Raw genomic sequence first — 27600 nt, 5'->3', positions numbered from 1 at the left:
GGTGGGCAAACTTTTTGGCTTGAGGGCCACATCGTGTGCAAAACTGTATGGAGGGCCGGGTAGGGAAGGCTGTGCCTCTCCAAACAGCCTGGGCCCTGCCCTCTATTTGCCCCTCCCACTTTCTGCCCCCTGTCTGCCTCCCTCAAAACCCCAACCCATCCAATCCCCCCGCCCCACTCCTTGTCCCCTGACCACCCCCTTCCAGGACCCCTACCCTTAACTGCCCCCCTGGAACCTCTCCCCCTATTTAATCTCCCCCCATTCCCTGACTGCCCCCCGAACCTCTGCCCCATCCAACCACCCCTGTCCTCCGACTGCCCCCTGGGACCTCCTGCCTCTTATCCAACCCCCTGGCTCTGGCCCCAGCCCCCTTACCATGCCGTGCTGCCCAGCCAGAGCCAGCCCCGCTGCCCAGAGTGCTGCCTGCGTGGCGGCAGGGGAGGGGCCGGGGGCTAGGCCTCCAGGCCAGGGGCTCAGGGGCCCGGCAGGACGGTCCCCCGCGGGCCGTAGTTTTCCCACCTTTGCTCTATATCTCAGATACTATGGTGATTAGTGCTACAGAAATGCAGTTAAATGAATAAATACCCTCCTTATTCTCAAATTCACCAGTTCTGGAAGTAAAAAATTGTCTTATAGCTCTTCTTTTAAACACCTCAAGAGAAGAGAGCTCAATGGATATTTTATCTGTGTTTGTACAACCTTTATACAACAGAAAGATAGCACTAGTTTTAGTGGTGTGAGAGTGGTACATCCATACTGAGCTTTTCACTAACTTTACAGAGAGTCCTCCAGCTCCGCTGTCTGAATAAAGCACTATCTTCTGCAGAGATGATAGAGAAGGAGACACTAGTAACTCCATAGTTAGAGCTGAATTTTCTTCTACAGCTGTACCATCTGTATGTGATGTGAAGAAATTCACAAAGGCAGGGCAGGAGGGGAAACAACACTACTCAACTCTGGGGGCAAAACTACATCCAAACTCCAGCTTAATCAGAGGACAGCAAACAAAAAAAACCTCAAAGAACATTTCAAAGTGAGAAATATAGGTTCTAGATGTTGCCACATGAGCGTATCTGCACCAGTAAGTAGATGTGTTATATTTAGAATAGATATGCAAAGGGCAAGGGAGACGAGAGAGAATATCCCATGGGTGAACTTTTCCAAAAGAATGACATTCTAAAATCTTTTGAACTAAACTGGAAAAGTCATCTTCTGCTCCTGTTAAAGATTGTGCCTTTGTCTCAAATCCTCAGTGGCTGTACTTGGTAGTAAGGCTTCACCTTTTGCACTTACCATGTTTCACTCAATCTCAAAGGCACTGTAAATATCATTACAGTACAATGAACAGTGCTGTTACTGGGCCAGACAATGATAGTATAGTCATTTACTCTAACTAAAAACACATGTTATCTCTATATTACCTGATTTGAGGCATGTTTTTTCCTTTCAGGCTTGGAGTCACTCTTGATATCTGTTGTCAGGAGGGGGCTGTCCACACTGATCTTTGTCCTGAGGGTAAGAAAACATTCCTAATACCATGCGTAGTGTCATTTCATTACCATCTGGATGTATATTTCTGTCTATGCACATATTCATCCTTTATTAACTGTCATTCTTATTCTCCTCTTGATGACAGCAAAGCGGATAAGGATAGCTAACGTCAATTTCAGAACATGGCAAGTCTCACAGATCGATGAAAAACCTTTTAACGTTAGAGGGAATGTTCATTTGTGGTTTGGAATAAATTAACTACTGTTCATTTCTTTTGTATACTTTGTTCACCTCATAGGCAAAGACTATGACTTTTCTTTGGAATAGAAGAAGAACATGAGGATGCCCTTACTGGGTCAGAACAGTGGTCTATCTAGCCCAGTATCCTGTCTTCTGACAGTGGCCAATGCTCAATGTTTCAGAAGGAATCAACAGAATGGGGAAATTATCGTGTGATCCATCCCCTGTCGTTTAGTCCCAGCATCTGGCAGACAGAGCCTTAGGGACACCCAGAGCAAGGAGTTGCATCCATGATCATCTTGGCTAATAGCCACTGATGGACCTATCCTCCATGAATTTATCTAATTTTATTTTAGCCCAGTTATAGTGAAGGCCTTCATGACATGCCCTGGCAATTAGTTTCACAGATTGAAGTACTTGTTCACAAAATGCACAGTCCTTATATATGTTTTTAACCTGCTGCTTATTAATTCCATTGGGTGATCCCTAGTCCTTGTTTTAAGGGAAGTCATCATGTGTGTCATTTGATATATTCACTATTGGATTCAAAGCTTGAATGATGGTAAGAATATTGACCCTACCAAAAAAACAAACAAACAAACAAACAAAAAAAAACAAACAACACTGTACAGGGACCGTCTGGTAAATTTTTCCTGGGACAGAAATGTCGGACTGGAGAGGTGCAGATTACCGTGGATATTCTTGTACTTCCTCAAGAGTTTTACATGAAGAAGCTGGGAACACACAGTATGTGCAAGAAGATGCAATAGGCTCATGTGTGTTTGCCTCGTAAGCAAATTTGTGATCCTAGGTTGGTTGTTGCATTGGTCATTTAAGGAACAGGCAAGAAGACAAGGCATTAGGACTTACATCCCCTGGTTGTGAGCAAGTCATCTAGCTGTTTGACTGAGATTTTAAAGCCATCACAGCCTTTGTTTTGTAGGAGTTATTGTATTCCCTGCCACCCAAACTCTTTGATTTATCTTTTTTATAAGACCTAGTATATCCTGCTACAGATATTTCTATCATTGAACTCTGTTTCCCTGTAAGAATGGTGTGACTGAGGGGCTGAAGAGACAGAAGATTCTTACCACAGGGATCCCATATTAGGGCTCAGTTATACCTTTGTCATGAGCAAAGGACTCTACAACATTGTGCTGCACCAGGAGTAGCCCTGGAGCCAGACACAGCCTGGCTCCCAGTCTCTCCCTGTTCTGCAATGGAAGTAACCTGCACCAGGTCTAGATTTGTGCAGTGTACTTCCCCTGGCATGCCAGTATAACTATGCTAGCTGGTGCACAGAAGGGCTTTGAAGCCATGGTTCTGCCCACTACCTACCTCATTCTGTCCTCTCCCACCTACTTGTATAGGAGGTTGGATGTAGGAGCCCCAAAGAGGTTGCTCTTCCCCTGAAATGCTCCTTTCTGTGTTCCAATAGCTGGCACAAGTGAGCATCAGATATCCCATTTATTCCCTTGTGCAGGTGCACAAGCAGGGCCACAGTCAGGACCTTATGTGTACTAAATATTTATCTTGTTTCTCACCAGTTTTCTGGGATGGGTCTCAGCAATTTTTATTGCTGCTCAGTTTCTGTTAGTCAGTTTTCTGACATTACCTAGTGGCGCCAGCTTTTTTCCGGTCATCAAAACATTCAGCCTCACTAGTAGGGGTCTGTGGCAACAGGCTGGGTGATTTTCCACCCTTCTTTTTTTCCTCTGCACCATATTCTCCATCTGAACTGGAGAGAGAGAGAGAGAGAGAGAAGTTCCCTTTATCTGAGGGTCAAAAAACAATAGCCACTACAAACTGACCTAAAAAAGAAAATTGTCTGCTATGTACTTCAATCATTAATTTTAGATTTTAACATATAAAGACTTTAACAATAGGTATTCTTGTATCTTTGTCCATACTTGGGAAAACTAAAAGCAAAGTCTCCACTCTTGTTTACTTAGAACTTTAATCTAGTCAGTCTTTTCCTTTCTGTCATACTAACATAGAAACTTAAAATAACCTTCTAGATCAGCTAATGTCTACATAGCACCAGTCACTGTTGTATCCAAGTTCTCCTTTGGAGATTTTTACGGTTTTGAAATTGACAAAAGTCCTCCCCCTCCCCCCCAATTTTTCTGATCAGTTCTATAAATAGCTAACATAAATAGATAGTTTTTTCTGTTAAACCCTTTCCATGATATGCATTTCAAAAAGTTGTCTTGTTTCCTAGGATGCAGCAAAATGCACAAAGAGTGTCTCTATAAAGTCTTATCAGGGCATATGGTAGAACCCACCAATAAGCCCCAAGTTAAAGACAACAGTAAAAGAACACAGAGCAATTTCAAAGATCTTTGTGAGGATTCTCACTAACATGCGGGAAAGTTTCAAAACAAAAACCAACCAAACAAAACAAAACCCAACCCAACCCCCCTATCATTTTGAGAAAAGCACCAATCTAGCTGAGGGATAACTTCAAACCCTACATATGAATGTGGGACTGCTTTGTTTTCTCGAGCAGTGTTCAAATGTCGTACTTTATAACGCTTTCAAAAAAAGCAAACAAGGAGCCTATCTTGTTCCTTGTACTCAAGTATACAGCAACAGCTTTTAAAAACCATTTAATTGGGAAATTTAATGCCAGCAGAGCTATCAAAATATGAGTATTCAATGTAGAGTACACTTTAATGCAAAAATATAACTATTTAGTACACACTGTTGTTTAGTGTCCTGGAAAGAATCTTCAACCACAGACCTGATATCATCTGAGCAACATGAGCTGTAGTACTGAAATTCTAGCAACGGGGGAAAATGACCAGAAATTAAAGTGCTACTATCACACAATCAGTCATGTTTGTTTGTGGTTCCAAGTAGTAAAGGAATAAATCTAAACTAAATGAGTTCAGTGCTTCATTGAGTCAAGTAGTACAGGGAGTTAGAATTTTTTAAATTTTCTAATCAACCTACAAGCTATATGTTGTGCTTAACACATTCTTTATAGCCAATTATAATAAAAGGAAAATCAAGTTAAGGCAGAGTTCCTCTTAACTGGAACCAACAGGTCCCATTTGACCCTTCAGTCACTACTTACTACAAAGTTTCCATGAAAGCCTTTTTATTGCATTTTATTTTGAATGCGAAGAAGCATCTGTCAGGTTTATGAAGGTGACCTAGGTCACAATATAGGATCTGTGTTTAACAGCCTGCATATCAGACTGAAATCCATCTTTCCCGTGGCAAACACACATACTACCATACTAATTAAGTTATATAGTAGCCAAATTTAAACAAAAACACAACCCTTTGCAAAATTTGCCCTGATGCTTAATACTATCCTAGATTTTTTTAATTATATATGTGCTCATGGGTTCAAGTCTAAAGGCAAAGGAGGAGGCTGTCCAACCATCTGTATTTTTAAGCCTCTTTCCCTGTCCCCATCCATTGTTTAAAAAACTGTACTATTCCACCTTGGAAGTTGATATTGATTTTTTTTTTTTAAATGAAAAAGGTATCAGTTGAGGGTAGAATCCCCTGGTATGCATGGATTTTAGTTATAAAGTTGCTTAGGTTTTTTAGTAAGCTACCACATACATCTCTTATTTTGGGGATAAAATCCTAGAAAGATTAGACATTTGCCAACAAACAGCAAGGAAAATAAGAAGGTATGGTAAATGTTGAATCTGTCAACATTAACTGTGTTCCTTAAAAGTGGTCCTGGATGACCTCAATTTTCAAGGGACCTCTCAGTGTAGTATTTATAGATCTGTATGCAATTTTACAATGGTTATACAGATGGCAAGGCAAACACAGTCCAGACCATCAAATGTCATTGGATAATGACATTACACAATGTAACTTCAATTAAAAGTTTTGGCAGATATTTTAATTACTATACCAAGACCAAGGCCATGTCATTCATATTAGCATCGGCCTTCTCAGACTGACTTCAATCTCATATTTTCACTTGGAATTGCACAAAGAAATCAAGAGAGCATCTATGTGATGTTGGCTGAGTGAGGTCAGGAGAGAAACATTGCAAAATGCTTGTGCAAATCTCAGCCAACAACTGATTACCAATGTTTATTTTCTAGGACACAAATAATCAGAGTCTTATACCTTATTTACACTGGGATTTATAAATTTGAAAGCTTGAGAGAACACCCACCTGTTGAGCAACCAGTCCTACACCCAGTGAATTTAATGCCTGTGAAAGAGATACCAAATTGACATTTGCTAAGGAAAATTCCATTTACCCACAGAACAGCCAAAGCACAGGGATCAACACAGCAAGTTTCCACACAGTTCCACCAATGGGCACCAGTTTTACCAGAGGTAACAGCTTTCAGTACTCTGATCTAACCTGAACCAGCAATCTAGAGGTGTTGGGTAGCACAAACCTTTTACATCAAGAACCCAAACCAGCAGTTTTGTTTAGTTTGAGGTTCCAATAGGCATGAACCTCAAAGAGGACTTTGGTCAGGCCCTGGGATGCTCCCTCCCACTACAGACCAGGTTGTGGCTATCTTACGGGCACAGAAGGGCCTAATGGTCCTTTAGCCACTTCTTATGATGGCTTCAGGAGGTAGTCAACTGTCTCTCCCCCCCCCAATGCTTAAGCTTCCCAAGAGAAGTAACTTGCTAGAGAGGGAAGTAGGCAGTGTTGGGATTGGGGAGCGTGGGTGTGCACACACCTTGAATTTAAGTAACCCTTTACTGGATGTAGGATTGTTATTTATATTACTGCCATGTTGAGAGGCTCCCGTGGGAATCAGGTTCACACCAGACTGGGCACTGTAAAAACTATGTAAAGAGGTTACAGTGCTGCTTACAGAGCAAGTTGACAGGACTTTAGTGACACAAAAGCAACAGGGAAGGAAAGATGAGGAACAATGAAGCATCATGCAGTTATTCAGGATTTCTCATGGGACTCAACAAGATAAAGAGAAGCGGTTAAATCTCTGCATAGTATACAAATACCCTTTTCACCTCTTCCTTTCTCCTGTAACAACTCATAAGAGTTCCTGCCCAAATCCTTTACAATCTTCAAATCCTTTACAACCTATGATCCATTGAGTAGTTTTGGTTCCGTCTTGTTTTATTTTCTTTCAATTAATCCCTCCTCCCTATTTAACTGCAGAACGGTGGCATAAATGATTTCACACCTAAAATTCCCTTTCCCTGAATCGGTCCGTCATTCAATCCCTTGCCTTCTCTCCCGACAGCAACTCCACCATACTATGTTATTCCTGTTACTTGTTCTGAGGGATTTGGGGGTGAGCTGGGCTCAGCCCAACCTGTTCACCTTCTCTCTTCACTGCATCTCTAAAAGCAACCAAAATCCTTTTTCCCCCTCAGGCCTTGCCTCCAGGAAGAAGAGGGAGAGTCCTGCCCATGTATGGATGCACCTGATTAAAGTAAAGAAGTTTAAGCAGACTCCATTCCGGCAAATGTGTGTTCATGGGTCACAGCTACAAATGCCTTCCTACGTATGCTTCATATATACGCTCCACCAACACCACTGCCACATTCACCTAGCTCATGCAATCAGAAATTCCGTACAAAGGAGTAAATCTTCATTTCCTCTCATATGAGCCTACAGATACCAGTTCGCTAAAGCTGAAATCTCTGGAAACTAACTCATCACAGCTGTAAAATATCAGCAATTGCGTGTAATTTCTCTGCCATTTCAGGCGCCTTAGACATTGGTGGCACCTTAGTCCGTCCAGTTCTCTACCTGTGGCACATAGCTTAGTTTCCTGAGAGTCTCCTTTCAGTTGTTGGATTGAGTGTGGTGGCCTGTTATATACAGGAGATTAGACTTAGATGATCTAATGTTCCAAAGTTTTGCAATTTGAAGATTTCACCTGAGGCTAATAGAGCCATTTTTGAGAGAAAGTAGCCCACTCCACCTCAAAAAAGACAAAAAAAAAAAAAAAAAAAAAAAAGGTTAGGGTAGGTGTCATTTTGCTTAACAGGATTTTCATGCAAGCGGCCCATTTTTTAAATATCAAGGTGAAACATCAAGATTTTGAGTTTGTTGTGAATATATACATTTAAACGCACAACTCTAACGCTAATAGAATATCTGCTTCAAGATGAACATGCAAAAAAAAAAAAATCTACCTACTTTTCAGACACGCCACCCCCTTAAAAAAAGAAAAATCACTTTCAGGTTTATTATGGCACAAAGGAACTATATTTTAATGTTGGATAGATTCATCTTCACTGATGAGTCACACAATTAAAATGACAACATAAAATTAGTGACATGAAAAGGATATGAACTCTGTATATTAGAAAAACAGTTGGTTACACTACAGAGAATAATATACACCAAGAATGGAACTGAGGAATGTAAGATTAACTCACAGCAAAGGAAAAAAAGAGCAGAGAAATATATTAACAAAAAGCAGTGTACTGAATGTCTCTCTAATGAAGTGTACTGAGACACATCATTAGTCAGCACATTTAAAAAGTCATGGGAACTAGATCTTGTCTCTTTTATACACTGTATGTAAACGCAGAAAACTAGTGACAGATCTGGGAGCCCAAGTTCTTTATGCTACAGAAAGAAAGTTCCTTTTGAACTCAAAAGAATGTCTTCTGGATTAGAACATCAGCCACTCAGACTTGTAGCTAACCTATGCTGCAAAAATTGTATTAAGTTGATTACAATACAATTTTTCAAAGGAAAACAAATTCAAAGAAAGCTACTATTATGAAGTATAATTGCTACTAAAAACCTCTGGTACATCCTGTTCCCTTTGCACTCACCAAAGGCCACTTTGTTTTTTTTTTTTGGCAGATGTTGCATGAAAGTTGCTTACAAATGTTCAGTGTTATTTGACCAACAGGTACGTTAAAAGTTTAATAATAAGTGGCGTTAATGCATTAATTAAGTGTTCTGAGAAAGGTCCAATAAATTTGTTTTTTAGTTCAACACATAATTCAGCAAAAATGAAATAATCCCTAAAACACACAAAAGCGTATTATGTAGATTCTTAATATTCTGTAGGTTTGCTCATATTTCCTAGAGTGGCTATTCTCGCCTTCCAAGTCCACCCTCTCTTGGAGATCCAAAGCTATCTTAAGTAGTGTCCCACTAGCTGCTTGTTTAGTAAGCTGTCTCATCCATTTAGAGCAGAAACATGCTGCTTGGATGACCAGTTCTGAAACTCCACCACCACAAAGGCTGCCATTTGTTCACGTGCAGTGTTTGTTCAGAATTAGAAAATATTCAACAGATTAGAAAGCGACTTCTCCGGTTTGCAATGCCATAACACCTGTCATAAATATAAAGGGAAGGGTAACCCCCTTTCTGTATACCATGCTATAAAATCCCTCCTGGCCAGGGGCAAAGTCCTTTTACTTGTAAAGGGTTAAGCAGCTCAGGTAACCTGTCTGGCACCTGACCCAAAATGACCAACGAGGGGACAAGATAATTTCAAATCTGGAGGGGTGGGGTGGGGGAAAAAGGCTTTTTCTGTCTGTATGATACCTTTGCCGGGAACAGATCAAGGATGCAAGCCCTCCAACTCCTGTAAAGTCAGTAAGTAATCTAGCTAGAAAATGCATTAGGTTTTCTTTGTTTTGACTTGTGAAATTCGCTGTGCTGGAGGAAATGTGTATTCCTGTTTCTGTGTCTTTGTAACTCAAGGTTTTGCCTAGAGGGATTCTCTATGTTTTGAATCTGACTGCCTGTAAGATTACCTTCCATTCTGATCTTACAGAGTTGTTCTCTTATCTTTTTTTTTGTTCTTCTAATAAAGTTCTGTTTAAGAATCTGTCTGGGTTTTTTGGGTCTTAAAAATCCAAGGCTGTCTGTGCTCATCTTGATTATTCTCAAGCCTCCCCAGGAAAGGGAGTGCAAGGGCTTGGGGGGATATTTTGGGGGAATAGGAACTCCAAGTGGCCCTTTCCCTGATTCTTTGTTAAATCACTTAGTGGCGGCAGCATTTTACCTAATCCAAGGGCAAAGACTTTGTGCCTTGGGGAAGGTTTAAAAACTTAAGCTGGTAGAAATAAGCTTAGGGGGTCTTTCATGTGGGTCCCCACATCTGTACCCTAGAGTTCAGAGTGGGGAAGGAACCCTGACAAACCCCCAATATTTTGACTAGTTTTGAATCCAATCAGTTCTGTCTTGAATGCTGAAAACATTGCCTCTAAAGATAGACTGTCAGGGACTGTCTGTCACTGTCTACCTGTTACCCAGGTTACTCTTACTGTTTTGGATATTTAAGGACTTCCTTTGCAACAGCCTAAAGAGATGCTGTCTACTGTTAAATTTAATCTGCCAAGTGAGTAATGTATGGTACATCGTCCCTGGCCCATGTCTTTATTGGTTGGTGTATGATGAACTGGGAAATATCTGTATTATTTTTATGAATATGGTGCATGCAACTGTGGGTATGTCTGCACTGCAATTAAACACATGTGAGTGGCTGGTGTCCGCTGACTTGGGCTTATGGGGCTCGGGCAGTAAAACTGTGGTGTAGACTTTTGGGCTCAGGCTGGAGCCCGAGCTCTGGGACCATTCCCCCTCACAGGGTCACAGAGCTGGCCCGACAGTCTACACTGCAATTTTACAGCCCCAGAGCCCAAGCCCAAGTCATCTGACATGGGCCAGCTGCAGGTGTTTAATTACAGTACAGATGTACCCTGTGTGTTTTGTTCTGAGGGGTTACTTGATGTGGTGTTGTTAAAGGGACCAAGCAGTGAAAGCAAAACGACGACACAGGTAAGAGTCCTTGAGGAAACCATGGGAAGCTGTTTATTGGGGAATACCTCCTACCGAGCTCCAGCCAAACTAAGAATGATTTACTCTTCCCAAGCCTAGGCCTAGGATCAAACAAAGATACTAAATCATTACAACACACAGGGCCTAGAAAAGAGGGGCTTTGGGTGAGCCAAGGGGGGCTGCCCAGCAAGAGCTACTGGCATACAAGGAGAGACAGAGAGCATGCTGCAAGCAGGAGAGTGTGCTATTCCCAGCCAGAAATGGAGGTAAGTAGGCTAGATGAAACGTACCAAAGCTTTCAAGGAAAGGTAAATATAGGGAAAATATATGCATACAGCTTTACTGTTTTTATCCTTCACTTTGCATGCTGTGTACTTGGATAAGAGAATAAATAAATACCTTCTTTTGAAGATGCTGGCTCTATGTCCCTGTGAACTTGTATTGTCACAGGCTGATAGAGAAAGAAGGTTTACAGGTGCCAAACCCGGTTGGACTTGTTGTGTTACCATGTTTGGTACTGCTGTTTAGAGATCCGGACCAGAGCAATTGAACAATATAGTTCTGGCCAGATATGGGTGAAAAGAGCAAGCCAAAGGGGTATATGTCAGAAGGACTAAAAGAGAAACTGCATTTTGACCTGTAACCATGACAGCTGGCACCCTATCTTTACTAGATAAGGATGTGGTGAGTCACACTGAAGCAGACATGCCACTAACACCATATAAAATCCATAACCATGCTCAGCATTTAAAAGGAATAGAATCTGTTTATTCTGAACTGTCCTGTTGTCTGGAGTTAAACATCTAAGCTCTGTAGCGTACACCTATCCTGCTTCTGGGGCATAATAAACACACAGGTATTGTGATTTTGACAGTGATTCAGAGAGCAAATACTATTGAAACATGTTCACAACTCCAAGCACAATACACCTGGACTAAGAGTGAAGAAATGAAGAGCTGCTTAATGGGGCAAACAAGAAGCTAAGTAGACCAATGGTGTACTCAAGTGGATGGAGTAAATTTAAATTTAGAACACAGTACTCTGGCCAGTACATACAAAAGCCCAAAATTGAGCATCTGATTTTGGAAGGATACCATTTCAGTTGTATGCTGGAGGGGTAAAGTTGTCAGACATATCTTTATACACGTGAGGAGAGAGTGTGTTCAAAGCTTAAGGAATTCAAGAACGCTACAACTGGGGGTCAGCTTGTTATTACAAGTGGATACAAAGCTAAAGATAGTGGATGCTCTATTCCAGGGGTTGGCAACCTGCGGCACACGTGCCAAAGGTGGCACGTGAGCTGATTTTTAGTGGCACTCTGCTGCCAGCCAGGGTCCTGGCAGCCGGCCCTGCTCAGCCCGGTGCTGGCTTGGATGGACGGAATCCTGGGCTGGCAGCGGGCTGAGCCAGGCTGGCGGCCGGGACCCCAGATCTGGGGTTCTGGCCGCCGGCCCCTGCCAGCCGGTATCCCGGCCACTGGCCTCGTTCAGCCTGCTGCTGGCCCGGGATTCTGTCCATCCAGGCCGGCAGCCGGATGAGCGGGGCCGGCAGCCGGATGAGCGGGGCCGGCAGCCGGATGAGCGGGGCCGGCAGCCGCCCGTGCTGCCATTCTGGGATTTCGGCTGCCGGCACCGCTCAGCCCGCTGCCAATCTCGGGTTCTGTTGGAGGGCCCTGTAAAATTTATTACTGGCATGCAAAACCTTAAATTAATGAAGACTTGGCACGCCACTTGTGAAAGGTTGCCAACCCCTGCTCTATTCTTTTGTAGCAGACATTAATGGTCTGCATATCTTCAGTCCTTTTGAGAGCAATGTTAGAAGACTAATTCTCTCATTATAGAAACAACTCACTGAGCCAAATATAAACACAACAGTGACTATATTTGAGTTATACCCTCTGCCCTCCCTCCAGCTATCCCTCTCTCTTTTACCAGATCTTCTGAACACCATTGTTTTGCTCAGTGTCAGCCCTTCTCAGCAGTCTGAGAATGCACTGGGCCTATGATTGACTGCATTTCCTGACAGGCATTGCAATGTGTGCCGCAGGTATATTTTGCCTATGAAATGGCTCTTAGGATAACACAGAAGGGATTTGGGGACATTAGCACTGCAGAGTTTGCTTTTCCTCACTGCTGGTGGTTATTTTTTGCTACAGATTATATTTGTGAGGGTGAGGAAGTAGAGTTATTTGAATATTTATTGATGTATTCTCACTTTGCAGCAATACCTTTAAACATAGCAATATACAAATTTGGTTTGAAATTTTGGTATCCTTATATAGTATTAGAAAATTTGAATACATTTTAATTTTAAACAAGTAATGAATTTTGTCTAATAAAACAATTAAATTGTCTAGTCATTAAGCATGGACTTACACCTTTTACAACAGCAAAATAAAACAAAAAGGAAAGGTATCTTATTTTATTGAACTTTTTTAGCCCAGTGGATAAACACTTCACATAATAACCAGATCAAGTCTCACACCATAGTACCTCAGCAGACAGCAGTAAGGTCATTGTGACATTGTGGACGTCATTAGCATGTAAATTCTCAGTTCTTAAATACCATCTATTATTAACAGGCAGTATTCCCTGTCTAATCAAAGACAGACTGCTATCAAGTTCTATGGAAAAATAGAAACAAATTCCTTGTGCCATTAAGTGAGAGGCTAATATTTTATAAAAATAAAGAACAGAACAAACCAGGAATGTAAGCCATTCTGGTTGTTCTATCTTTCTTCAGAATGTCCCCAGTCCATCTGTCCACTTCAAAAATAAATAAATAAAAATAATAATAAAAAAATCACTCCAAAACCTCACCACTGCAACTTTCCGGCTAGCCTCAGCAGAAAGTCCAAGGACAGAGCACTATTCCCGAAATCAAAACAAGGCCAGATCCTGTGGGGCAGCCAGGCTCCTGGTGGAGCTGAGAGCCTGCACTCTCAGCTCCCCACACTGCCCCCTAAGGTCAGTGGAAGTGCTCCTGGTGAAGATAAGTGCCACCAACAGAAGGCGGGTAGTGTGGACATGAACCACCGCAGTAATTACTGTGGTGGCTGTAAATTGACCTAATATAGGTCGACTTAAGGTTTTAGTGTAGACATGCCCTAAGTTTTATTCAAGATCAAGAAAGGGAGGGATGAGGCACCTGGAGGTCTGAGCTTCCAATTCTCTTCTGCCAAATTAAATAAGAGAAAAATGCAGTTGCCTGCAGAACCTGCTAACAGTCATACTTACAATAGGGACTGACAAATATTCATGGTTTATGAAAATCCATGGCTGCCACCTAACAATGCAGTCATTTGTGGGCATCGTCACAGGAGCAAACAAGTGAGGAAACGAAAGCTTGACTTCACCACTGGAAAGTCTTCTTCACATGACTGTGAGCCAAGTTTTCAGATTTAGCTGTGCTTATGCAAGAGATTTGTGGCACGAATATGGTAGGTTCTTCTATATCCTTTTAGCAATGGTTAGTTGTACCAGGTGCTTTTAAAAATACAGATGCAAGGAATTCTTTTTTTTTTTTTTTTTTAAACTTAACATATTCAAAGAATTTTAGTGAAAAAGTCTTACTGGCTCCCTTTTTAAAAATGGTATAGTTCAGCACTCACAGTGAGAGATTAGGCTGCTAGATGCAGTGTAATCAGGATCTCTTCTCTTTTACAGCAGTTTTTAGAAGGATTCTGTTTTGACATCAGAAAAGGAGTACTTGTGGCACCTTAGAGACTAACCAATTTATTTGAGCATAAGCTTTCGTGAGCTACACCTCACTTCATCGGATGCATAAAGTGGAAAGTACAGTGAGGAGATTTATATACACACAGACCATGCAAAAATGGATGTTTACCATACACATTGTAAGGGGAGTGATCACTTAAGATGAGCTATTATCAGCAGGAGAGTGTGGTGGGGGGAGAGAAAACCTTTTGAAGTGATAATCAAGGTGGGCCATTTCCAGCACATTTCCAGGAGTTAACAAGAACGTCTGAGGAACAGTGTGTGTGTGTGCGCGCGCGCGTGTGCGGGGAAGAAGGAATAAACAAGGGGAAATAGTTTTACTTTGTATAATGACTCAAGCACTCCCAGTCTCTATTCAAGCCTAACTTAGGCTCAAATAAATTTGTTAGTCTTTAAGGTGCCACAAGTCCTCCTTTTCTTTTTTCAGAGTAGCAGCCGTGTTAGTCTGTATCCGCAAAAAGAACATGGCTGCTACTCTGAAACCTGTCATTATGTAAAGTTCTATAGGTTGGACTCGCTGGAAGTAGGCAATTGTCTACTAGGCAATTGTCACCTGTGTATCTTCTTCCCTCAGGTGAGACTCTCTTGCTGTTTTGTCAATGGAAAAAGGACAACGTTTCTGTAAAGGCCTCTGGCTTTTTACCTTGTTTGTGAGAAAGCATTGAGTATTTCTCTCCATTTCATTCAGCTATTGCTCCCTGAAGAGCTTTCTTTCTATGGAAAATACAGAGGCCGACAGAAGCTGCTGTACTTGGCTATCTGCCTTCTACATCCTGAGCAGAGCTTCTTGTGCAATATAGCATTTGATGAAATAGCTCTGGCAGAGAACTTAATTGTATCTGGAAGTTGTCAAAGAATACTGGTTAAGACAGTTTTTTTCTTATTGATTTTATCTTTGAAGGTTGCTAGACCAAGCAACAGCTCTTCTAGCATAAGGGCAGGCAGTAACACATGCCTGCATGGTAAATTAAATTTATACTTTCTTCCTCAAGGGCCTGTCAACTCATCTCTCTAGTCATGGGTGTGCAGAGTGGGAAGAGTCAGCTGAGTGGCAGTATTAGATCCCACTGCAACATCTGCTTTGGGAAGCTGTACAGAGTTCATATAATTTATTCTTCAGAGAGATATAGAGCAGCTTCCAAATGAGAGCAGTTTTGTATAGCTTCTCTGATTAAGCACAGTAGGGTGGGTTTGGTTCTCTTGGTAACTGCCTGTTGACAATGAGGATCTGTTCTAGCCTCAGGAAGGCAATGTACCATTATTCCAACTACAGGATAGAAGCGTTTGTGTGGCTGGGGTGGGGAAGAGAAAAGATATTGGTATTATATTTGGACATCAACTGGCAGATATGACACTCAGAGGTCCTGTGGCCACTATTGAACATTAGAAGAGAGCCCCAATTATAAAGCTGCTGTCGGGGCTGTAGGCAGCTAAGTCTAGTGGTTGGAGCAGGAGTTGGAGTCAGGAAGTTGAGCCAAGAGTCAGAGGTGGATTCGGAGACTGGGGAAAGGATCAAGAACAAAAGCAGGAATCAGGAGCAAGGAAGGCAAGTAGGATTCAGGAGTCACACAAGAAGGCAGGGTCCAACGTAACAGCCAGGTAGAGCCCAGTTGTGGAGACAACTTCCTGTGGGTTTAAATAGGAAGCCCAGTCAAATCAGAATTCATGGTGTTTCTCCAATCAAGCCTGGGAAGTCCTCCCCGAGGTCACTTCAGGTTTCATTGTCTCTCCTGCTCAGTAGCAGCAGAGAGGCAAAAGTCAACTGGGGACCCTGTGGACACATCTTGAAGACCTGTAGGGTCATGACAGTTGCCAGAAAAAATTCTTCATAGACAATCTGTGTGTGTAAGAGTAACAGTGGTACAAAAAGGGTTGGAATCCTGTTATTTTAGGAGTTTAGTCAACGGGACTAGCTGGTGTAAAGCACAAGCCTACACAAACTCATGCTCCTGTATGTGACATACACAGTAAGAGGAGATAAGATGGATGATGTAATAACTTATTGGACCTGCTTCCGTTAGTGAAAGACAAGCTCCTGAGCTACACAGAGCTCTTTTTCAGGTATCACATAGTAAGACACAGACAGACAGCTTTGTACTTTTGTGTGTTGACAGTATACATGACCTGCGGGGCAACCAGGGTAAATTTACATGGCCTAATTTTCAGGAGTACTCAAGAGCCACAACTGCAAATGAAGTCAGACAGGTGCAGGTGCTCAGCACTTCTGAAAATCAGGTCCAGAGCATGCATTATAGGCAAGGCTGGGAGCACCGCCTATTAGTAATATTGCCTAACACTTCTCATTGTAAAACCGTGGTATCAGTCGCTTATAGCTTTGGCAAACTGTTTCAGCTGAAATTGTCTATGCCAGGTATCTGCCTAAGGTGGATTCATTTCTGGGAAAATTTCAGACAAAATAGTTCACCCATTTCCAAGACTAAGGCTAGGAAAACACACATTGTTTTCTCCCTATAAAATAAATCAGACCAGCTTAATTCTAGTGTTTCCTAAATTGAGGGCTTGCAACCTTAAGTAATGTTCTTTTAAGTGTAGTTTTTGCATGTAGTATAAGAGAGGATTATGAACATGGTACTATTGATCAGAGGACACTAAACCCTTCCATTGCAAAGTTCCAAGCATGTAAGTGTAGTATTGATGCACACTTAAAAAATAGAAAAGTGAAGAGCAGACATTTAACGGCTACTGAGCCTAGCTGAAGATTGACCAGGTTAACTCTTCATAACTAGAAACACTAAATTGCAGTCAGCTGCCAAAACCCTTCACAACAAAATCAACACACACCAACAACCCCACGTATACAGAAAGAGATGGGAGGAGGGTCTTTACCACAGTTTCAAACTCTCTACCCCTTGCATGGCCCTACCTCACACAGCTCAAAGTACCGTGTACTGCCACATGAACGTCAGCAGACCAGGGCCCCCCATTTTTTCCTTCTCCCAACCTGTAATTATTTATCAAACAGAAATTGAAGTGAGCTGTAGCTCACGAAAGCTTATGCTCAAATAAATTTGTTCGTCTCTAAGGTACCACAAGTACTCCTGTTCTTTTTGCGAATACAGACTAACACGGCTGCTACTCTGAAACCTAGAAATATTTAAGTTACCAATTATTATCTACAGTATACATATAATTTTATCTGATATGCATTATGACACTCTCTCTCTACTCCTAGCAGCACACAGTTTTTATGTAATTATTTTCTACTGCTTTTGGAAGCACTTGTTTTTTATATTTTCTCTCAGTATTAAGGAATACTTTTGCTTACCCTACCTGTAATGCCCTAAAAGACCTGCACTCATTTTTAAGTTAAAACCCTTCATTTCTTAAAAAGTCTGGTGCACCAAGATTAGCAAGACAAAATGTGTCCTGTGCTGTTATCATTAGTGCATGGAATGTACCAGCTAATACTAGAACCTACTACTCCAGTGTACTAGGTCACAAATACACACCACATACTGTGTTCAGCATAAACCAATTATGTACTGTTTTAACTGATGTATTGTCTGGAGTTTTCTATCCCAGACAGATTTAGAGACCATGGACCTGATTCTCCCTTCAGTATAAATCAGAGTGGCTCCATTGAAGTCAAAGGAATTAAGTATATGTGAAAGGAGAATAAGGCTCCATACATTACATACAATGTGAGAACCAGATACTTATGACCACAAGGAATTTGCATCATGACATCAATGACAGGAATGCCAGTTTGGAAGCAATTTAAGGAATCTTGATGTGTTTAGGAAGAGCTTCAGAGAACAACTTGTCTGAGGACTATAGAGAAGAAAAAAGAGTTTAACGTATGAAATGATGGCGTAAGATACTTTAGCTCAGCATTTCTGGGGAAAACCCCATCCCAGAACCATGGACTGTGAGCTTGGCACAGAGGCATGGTGAGAAGAGAGGGATGCTTTTTAAACACCACAGGAGAGTACACATTGGTTATTTCAATGTGCACACATTTAATGACACTTGTTGAAGTACCGTAGTGTTCTAGACAGATAGTTACAATTACATTTCATAGAAACAGCAACAAGCCAATCCCCAAACAGAGCTTCCATATCTCAGATCCCACAAAACCCTCAACCCCACAGAGCCTCACACTCCTCAGCCATCCCCCAAGTGCTGTTTTACAGACACTGGCTCTGACAAATGCCCCAAGATTAGCGAAGGTAGATTATTGTGGACCAACAGGCATGGGGATAGGACCAATTTCCTGTTCAAGGGGCCCCCAAGGAGTCCAACCAGCAGTCCTCTCTTACAAACCAAAGTACCTCCAGTTGGAGTGCCTCTGCTGATTGTCAGCTGCACTGCTTGGGTACATGGAGTGTGGGGGTGGTCTCTCTTACAGACAGCTCCCAAGCTACTGGGGACACAGGCCATGGTGAGCACACTGCCTCAGAGAGCTAGGAGCAGCCTGATGGAGGGTTTTGAATATCAGTTGGATTGCATATTCAGTGGGAAGCCAGCACAGATATTTGAGCACGGAGGCAGTATTACATAATTACTCCTTTTTTAATAATTGAGATCTTCTTTCACCATATGGAAATTTGTAAGATTAATTATTATTTAGCAAAGCATCAGAATGGTCCAGTGATTTGGGCACTAGCCTGGGACTTGAGAGACATGGGTTCAGTTTTATGTCCTGCCACAGACTTCCTGTGTGATCACTTAGCGTTTCTGTGCTTTGGTTTGTTCTCTGTAAAATGGGGATAAATAGCACTTCCCTACCTCATAGGTTTGTTGTGAGGAGAAATACATTAAAGATTGTGGGGTACTCAGATACTATGGTAATGAGGACTATATAGAGTCAGAGTGTTATCCCACCTGTGTATCAGGAAACCCAGGTTCTCTTAAAATTGAAGCTTTGCCAGAAAAGCTTATGGGAAGGAGAGAGAGAGAGAGAAAGAAAAAACAGGTCTGATAGCGTTTTAAAAACATGATCTAATGTCATAAGGATTGTATTACTTGCTTCTGCAAAAACACAACATTACAGAGTTTCAAGTGACATGAAACCCTTTGATGGCAGGGTTTGTTTACATCCTTTGCACTCACAAAGTCACACACTTCCACAATTAATGTGACACTGATCTTTTATTTTTTTTTTTTTTAAATATGTTGTCTAGTGCTCTGAGAGTTTTCAGAAATCAGATAAATAAGGCACCCAACTCCTGCTTTAAAAAAATAAAAAGATTGCTGTAGTAAAATCAAACAAAACACCCTTAAAAGGAGTGTCATTTAAACTACAAATGTGCACTTGATTTTATGTGCTACTGTAACTAGAAGAGGATCTCACAGGTATCTTCTATTTAGACTCACACAGCCTGGTGCAGTCCAAGTGTATGTATTTAGTCTAAAATTCACGTATTATTCTATGCAAAAAATTACTATATGATTAAGAAACATAGGTCCCGATTCCACAAGTAGATCCACGTGACCAGACCTTCGCACCATAAAAAGCACCATTGAAATGAATAGGTATCCACCAAAATGGATCTGTATGCACAGTCAGGGCCATCAATTGTAAGAAGTCAGTAAGCTCAAGAGTGATTCAGGGAACTGCCCCTCATTTGTATGGGATATAGTTGCTCCCTGCCTCACATGGGAACAGTACTGGGTACATGGAGCCAGGCTCATGCTCAGAAGAGCCTGGCCTGCTCTGCTTGCACTGCGCCCCGAGACCCCGCTGGCTCCCCCGGCTCCTCTCTGCCCCCTGGCTGGACCCCAGGCATCTCTGACTCTGGGCAGTCTCTGCTTCCCACCACCTGTGGGGCCCCACCTGTCTCCTCAGAGCTGAGCCACCTGGGACTGGTGCAGAAGCCTGGCCAGTCTCAGCCAGGTGTGTGTGGGGGGGACCAGTGTGGGGGGCTTGACTGGGCCCCTCCAGGAAAGTGTGTCTTGAGGGACCCTGGCTGATCGTGCCACACCCGAGGGGACGGACCAATTCCTGGTCCTGGGACCAGCCCTGGTGGCTCAGCCTGGCAGACACAGTCATCTCCCAGCAGGGCCAGTGAGTGCAGCCAGGAGACAGAGCATGGGGGAGTGGTGAGTCTGGGGGCGGAGGTGGGGGTGCTGGGCTGTCACAGGGCAGGGCAGATCTGTGTGTTGGGGCACTAGAGGTTCTGTGGCAGGGGTGCTGGGCAGTTGTGGTGGGGCTGTGGTCTGGGGTGGTGTTGTGCAGGGCGCTGTGCATTTGTGGGGGGGGGGGTCTGGGGGGATGCTGGGCATAGTGGGTCCAGGGGGCCTCTGGCCATAGGGAGTCGGCAAGTGTTGGGCGTGGGGTGCTGTGTGGTGTGACATGGGCCCACCTCTGAGGGGAAGAGGCACGCTGGCAGCACAGGGCCAGGTGGGCCACTGTGCATCTGGCAACTGCCAGTTTGTAAATAGTGCCCCTCCATTAGGCGAAGTGGGGCTGCGCCTCCATGTCCCATTGCCCCTGGCTGGCCCCTCGCTCCGGGGACTAACCTCCCCCTGCCATGCTCCATTGCCTCCATGGGGAGCCCACAAACATGTTTGGCCCTGGGCCCACAAAAGATTAATCCGGCCCTGCATGGGAAGGGGGAAAATGTGGAACATGCCTCTTTAATTTCTGAAGCATTGCCTAAGGAACAAGTTATTTCTACCAATGCATTTCACTGTGGGGGGTATTTTGGGAGTGCACCTGTTTGGATCAGAGATACAAGTGTTGGAAGTGTTTACACCTTTCCAAAAAAAAAAAAAAAAATGAGATCGCTGCCTTTCGTGTTCTCCATCCTCCTCAAAGTGTTTACAGGACTGAGACTAGAGTTGGCTGGAAAAAGGAACGATCCTCTTGTGAGAGATTTCAGTGGGTTAGACAAATAATTTAGTTCCAACTCCAGATGAAAAGTCAAAGATTTAAAATTTTTCACAGGTGGGAACATTCTGAAAAATTCCATTTTAAGAGAACTGAAACTGAATTTTTCAGCTTTTTCCCAGCTCCATAGACAGCTGCTTTTCTGGTGCCCAACTCCCCAGGAAGTTGGAGTCATGCCCAGGCAGGATGACCCGCTTTCTTGCCTATGTGGTTTCCATCAAAAGTGTCGGCACACTGTTTAGATTCCATCAAAAGAGCATTTTCTGACAGGTGAGTGTTGTGTTGGAAAATTTTTAGACCAGCTCTAATCATGATCTGTGATGGGTAACTGGGAACTGTAATTTCCAACAAGGATGAGGCCATAAGGTGCAAAATTCAAACTCTTCCAAATTCAGGTTTCTTTGTATCTGGATATTTGGTTTGAGTAGACCTCTAATCTCTGGGTGGCATGTGAGTAACACTGTTCATATCTTTCTTCAATATTTTAGTGCAAAATAGGGCATCAAGTATTTTCAACTTGTCAAGAATATTTTATGTTTGAAGGATCTCAGACTGCTTCACAAGCTACATACATACAGCACACAGGAAATGCAGCCACCTGTCAGGCAGTAAGCAGAAGCTAAACAGTATACAGCACACTGTACAACCTTTTGGTAGGGAAGGACAACATGGGAAATTTTGACCAAGAAAACCAGAGCAAACCACCATAAGCAAACTCTATAAGTACCACCATGAGGTCTAGCATATTCAGGCAAAACAGACAGGAGTTCAGTTTTAACTGATAGTGCTCCATGTGGTTTGCATCATCAGTTATACATGGAATTATGTATATGTCACAAATTACTTATCTATAAAAAGCCATACAAGGATCTTATCTTGAACTAAACAGAGTGGGGGTAAGGCTAAATAGGGAGGGGATAAAGAGCATATTTTGAAATAGTGAAAGATCAGTGTGTTGTGTATGTATTATTAGTTCTTTGGATTCAAAAACATGTAATTACATAAATATATTGAGGAGGTAGGGGAGACGTTCAAACAGCACCCAAAATGATGGTTGAGGTGGGTTCTTCTTCTTTCGTAAGTGTTAACAAGAAATTTTAAGGAGGAACTCTCTAATGCAAAGTTAATAAAAAAATTGAACTTGTATATGAACTCAAGTTCTAGTCCTTCTGGCCATCACTGCGTATACACACACAGAGTCTTCCTTTGCTTTTTTTTTTTTTTTTTTTTTTTAAAAGGTTTCAGATAACATTTTCAAAAGCGCTCAAGGAACTTAGAAAACTAAGTCCCAAGTGACTTTGGATTCTAGTGCCATTGACTTTCAGTGAGGCTTAAGAAAGGCTTTTGAAAATGGGACTTAGCTTCCTATGTTACTTAAGCACTTTTGAAAATTTTACCAACATCTTTCTCCACCTTCTGCTCGCACCTGTATCACAGACATTTTAACACAAGCATTTTTTCCATAGTGAAGAAATAATTATGTAAAAAAAACATCATGAAGGCATGATTTAAAAGAAACACCAACCCTTTCAGGAGGGACACATTTCTAGCCAATCTCACTTATTAATGTTGTATTTGTAATGGCCATTTTATCTTTAAAGCTTTTCCCCCTTTCTAAAGTAAGCTCAATATAAAAAGATCACACACTATACAAAGTGCAAGAGCCTTCAAAGATTAAAAAGAACAAGAAATTTAAGTTTGAATGAGTTCCTGGGTATCACTGCCACTAAAGGATATAGTTAACACAGATTACAGAGCTGGAGATACTGATCTTTAGAGCCCTGCGCGGTTTGTATCCGCATCCGATCTGCAAACATGATCCGCGGATATGCACATCCGCAGATATATGCAGATTTGCAAGGCTCTCCTGATCTTTATGCAATACGATTTTTCGGTCCATTTTCCATAAGTCAATTGTTATTACACCTCCCCCACCCCAACTTTGGGATCAAAAGCAACATAATCCCTCCCTCCCCTTAAATACGGAGTACCACTAACTTAGGGGAACCGGGGAAAAGGGAAGCAGCATTTTGGGTACCCCAAATGAAACTCTGACCTTTCACTTCAGCTCCATTTACAGATAAGGAGCCACATTCTAGTATGATTTACACCTGTGTAACTGTACCGAAAAATCAATGGAATTATACCAGTACAAAACTGTTCTCAGGGGAATCAGAATCAGGACTATGGTATGCTGCCTGCAAACCAGCATAGACCCCATAAAGTGACCTGTGCTTTCAAGGAAACTCACAACAAGATGCTTAGAGGTTTCTCAGTCTGGATCTAATCATCGTTCCATTACTCTGAATGAAGGTGAACTTAACCTTCCCCAATTTCCTGTTCTGAAGCTGGGGGAGGGGAGAGATTCAAATCACTTTTAGAAAACAAAAGTGAAATAATCTAAGATAGTACATCATTGTTACTTTAATGACTAGACTTTGTACAATACAAGCTTTGTTGAAGGCTCCCACTGGATACAAACTTGAAGATAAATTCTGGCAGGCAGAACTCTGGTGACAACATATACATATATTTACAATGTTCCTCAGATAGCATTCTAGTCTCCTAGCTTTAAAGAAAGGCAGACTCAAGTTCTGTTTAGCTCTAGTCGTGGTCTTTGAGTTACAAAACTAGTCACGTGTAGTTGTACTATAAACACTTCGCAATTGGCGTTCAAATACTTTCTTAATTTCACATGATCAGACCGAGCCTGCATTCCTGAAACTTTGTAGTCTCTCTACTACGTTCCAGCGCTAACAGCTGTAAAAGGAAACAGCAGAATCATCAGGCAGCCAGTATCAAAAGTTAAGAAACAATGTAAAATTTGTACAGGAATTTTTCCTTTTGATACTGTATAGATAGTTCAGCACAGGCAACAGGCGCAGAGACTTTCCACGCAATACATCGGATACTTACAGGAGCAGGACACCTTTGTTTTCCCTTTTATTGACAGCCCTTACAGGTTTTAGTTCTTCCACATCAGACTGTTGTTCAGTCATGAGCACCGTCTGCAGAAAGCTCTCTGTGAGTATCCGCGGGTCTCCTCCTCTACCCCTTACTACCAACAATTGAAATAACTCACTCCAGCTTTTACCTCCCTCCCTGTCATACAACTCTCTTTTGAAACTCCAGAGAGCAAATTAAGCCCAGCTCTTTGTCTTTGGCTAACCTGAGCAAGCTGAAACTGGTCCTATCAGCGGGACCCAATGGTAAAGGGAAGGCAGAAGAGGGAAAGGGAGGAGGAGGAAAAAAGAAAGAAAGAGCAGAGACCTCCTTTTCTCCACCCCACCACGAGTTGGGGGTGGGCGGAAGGGAAGGCGGGGAGAAAGCCTGTTCAACAAGTCTTTCTGGGAGAGGAAACTAATGAGCCAAGCAGGTGAAAACACGGTGATAACAATTCACAGCTGCTTTGCTTTTTAAACCAGATATTTATTGGAATGAAGCTATAAAATAGGATTTAATGATGTTAAACATAATTACAAGCACTGACTTTATATAACTCAAGATGTGAGTTACATAAAGTGACACAGCACTGAGGCAACACACACGTCTTTCTAGATTACACCAGGCAGCTAGTCTTTTACACAACTTAAATTATTCAAACAGGATGTTGCCTCATCGGGTACTGCCTCCTGATTACGTTAAACAAAAGGTCCCTTTAATGTTTTATATGGGAATGACAACGACGACAAGAGACGCAAGTGGCTGTGCCATTAGCCCTTTGCTGCCCCAAAGAGCCAATTTTTGTTTATTTTCAGAGCAGACAATAGGCATGAAGCAGTGGTCCCAACCTGGATGACTAATAAGCTGGCCATGATGATTTATAACAACAGCAATAAAGTACTGCATTTTTATAGTGTTTTTCATCCTGCAGGATCTCAAAGTGCATCACAAAGGACACCACTGGTCTTGCAAATTGTTGTATCTGTCTGCATGGAGCTCTTTTGAAATCAATAGTGTTATGTATAGGTACAACAGTCTTCCCATATGTAACAAGTTGCAGAATCGGGCTTATGTACTTATGCATCATGAAGGGCGGCAGTCAGCCAGCAGGCAGTAAACTAAATAATAATTGGGAGTGGGAGGAAGGGGTAAGAAGTGGGAATATTGTTGAAGAACACTGGGACAAACTTCAATCTACATTTACAAAAAGAGACTTGGGTTCTTTACAGGTGGAAAAAAAAGAGCACATTTTGGTGTCTAAACAAGGCCTGAGAGGGGATAGGGTTTTATTTTCCTGCTTGTACATTAGAAACTCAGGTATCTCTAGACTGAAAGTTTTTATGGTGTCTGGAGAATGAGTGCAATGGTGATATCACAAAGGCTACGGGCTTGATCCTGCTCCCATTAAGTCAATGGCAAATCTCCCATTGATGACAATGGAGGATGATCAAGAGAGTGAAAGCTGAGCAAGGGAAAGCAAACTGTTTAAAATTCATTGTTTTTTGTGTGTTTTTTAATTTGAACATATTTCACTTCAATGACTAATTCACATTTTGGATAAAGGAAGTCTCTGTTGAAGTTCATCGCCTTTGCTCCTTCAATTAGCATTTTAGATCTCACAATATACATATCTGAGAGCTCTTAAGGTTCTCCTGCAAACCCAGGGAAGATCAAACTCTACATTTCTGATATTTCTAACATAAGCAAACATGGACATTTTGGGCACTTCTCATGAGACGCTCAGCACTTTCCAGGTTTATGTTCCAAGATTTACCTGTGATTGTTAATATAGGGAGTACCCTGAAGGAGTCTGCATATGTGCCAGTGGTGTGAACCCTCTATATTAGGATAACTCACTAGAGCTGATGTTTTCACCTATACTGGCTCAGATAAATCTGTTTTCTGCTTCTGTCTAGCAACACTCTAGGTTGGCATGGGAGCCCCAAGAAACCATCTAATGTCATGCAACAAATATACAGTAGGATCAAATGTCAGAACCCCCACTTGTACTCAGCAGGATGCTATTGAATTTGCAGGCAGAGAGAAACATTAAATGGCAGCATCTCACACAGGGGCTTCTGCATGCTACCAATGAAATATAAATGAGAGTATCAAAAATATTCCAGATCTCTGATTGTATTTCATAATAGGTAACAGGCCCAGGTAGAAAATATATATAGTATCTTTACATAAAATACCATAAGTTTAAAAGTGTGGATTGTATACCTATTTACATGTATATTATAAGGACTAAAATAAAATAAAAATCCCCAACAAAACTGGCCCAATTTCATTACATTTAAAATGTATGGTATAAATACATGTTTAAGCCTGTATCAGAATCACCACCCCTGATCCTATAGAGTCATCGAGACTCCACACAGAAGAAGAGGTCTTTGCTAGTGGATCCCAGAGTAGGATCTGGACATTTGTATGTATTTCAGATTTTCTTCTTTATGTAGTACCAATACAATTCTCAGCTGAATATTGTCTGATGATGGGTGAAGCCTACTGCAGGGTTTCTTATAGCTTCCTCTGAAGCATCTGGTACTGTCCATCTTGGAGAAAAGATTCTGGATTAGATGGACCACAGGTTGCCTATATAAAACCTTGGTCCTCCAAATACTTAATTTTAAGTATGTCTGTTGTTAAGGACTGGGGCCTAAATTTCTAGCCATTACATATAGCTATTATATTATGATAGATTTTGCCCCATATCTCCAGGAGTAACAGACAGTGAAAAGAAATATGTATATTCTTCTGTGACTTGGCACCCTTTCCTGAAGCTCATCCTCATCTGAGTATTCTTACTGATTTCAACAATTGTTGTATGCCGTGTAGTTGTAACTCTGTTGGTCCCAGGATATTAGAGATACAAAGTAGGTGAGGTGATATCTTTTGTTGGACAGAAGTTGGTCCAATAAAGATATTACCTCATGTGAAGGTTCCTTCCCCACTCTGAACTCTAGGGTACAGATGTGGGGACCTGAATGAAAAACCCCCTAAGCTTATTTTTACTAGCTTAGGTTAAAACTTCCCCAAGGTACAAATTATTTTACCTTTTGCCCCTGGACTTTATTGCTGCCACCACCAAGCATCTATATATACAAACAAATATATAACAGGGAAAGAGCCCTCTTGGAAATGTCTTTCCCCCCAAAAATCCTCCCAAACCCTACACCCCCTTTCTTGGGGAAGGTTTGACAAAAATCCTCACCAATTTGCATAGGTGAACACAGACCCAAACCCTTGGATCTTAAGAACAATGAAAAAGCAATCAGGTTCTTAAAAAAAGAATTTTAATTGAAGAAAAAGTAAAAGAATCACCTCTGTAAAATCAGGATGATAAATACCTTACAGGGTAATCAGATTCAAAACATAGAGAATCCCTCTAAGCAAAAGCTTAAGTTACAAAAACAGGAATATACATTCCATTCAGCACAACTTATTTTATCAGCCATTTAAGCAATCTAGTTAGATATGTATTGGTTTCTGTTTTGTTTATTAGCCCTTTACAGGAGTTCTGACCTACATTCCTGCTCTGGTCCTGGCAAAAGCGACAGATAGACAGAGAGAACCCTTTGTTTCTCCCCCCTTCCAGCTTTAAAAGT

At 41.9% G+C, this 27600-nt stretch overlaps 1 protein-coding gene across 6 annotated transcripts in view; it reads right to left on the bottom strand.

Moving 5' to 3' along the window:
• GRAMD2B (GRAM domain containing 2B) overlaps window positions 1–27600 on the bottom strand; it is a 73445-nt gene that overhangs the window by 28361 nt on the left and 17484 nt on the right. The window contains exons 1-3 of one of the 6 annotated variants that reach the window (XM_007060860.4): window positions 23963–24440; window positions 3347–3469; window positions 1422–1509 (exon numbers count right to left, since the gene is read on the bottom strand). In XM_007060860.4, coding sequence (XP_007060922.1) covers window positions 1422–1509; window positions 3347–3469; window positions 23963–24045 — 294 coding nt within the window. In that variant the 5' untranslated portion in view covers window positions 24046–24440. Of the gene's footprint in view, window positions 1–1421; window positions 1510–3346; window positions 3470–10855; window positions 11009–23962; window positions 24441–27600 lie in introns of those variants that run through there. The other 5 variants (XM_043546980.1, XM_037901642.2, XM_037901641.2 and 2 more) reach the window with 5 other exon arrangements.

The sequence above is a fragment of the Chelonia mydas genome, chromosome 5 (assembly GCF_015237465.2).
Source record: "Chelonia mydas isolate rCheMyd1 chromosome 5, rCheMyd1.pri.v2, whole genome shotgun sequence".
NCBI classification, from domain to species: Eukaryota; Metazoa; Chordata; order Testudines; family Cheloniidae; genus Chelonia; species Chelonia mydas.
Note: the sequence above shows the minus strand (reverse complement) of the source record. Positions and strands in the feature narration are given on the sequence as shown.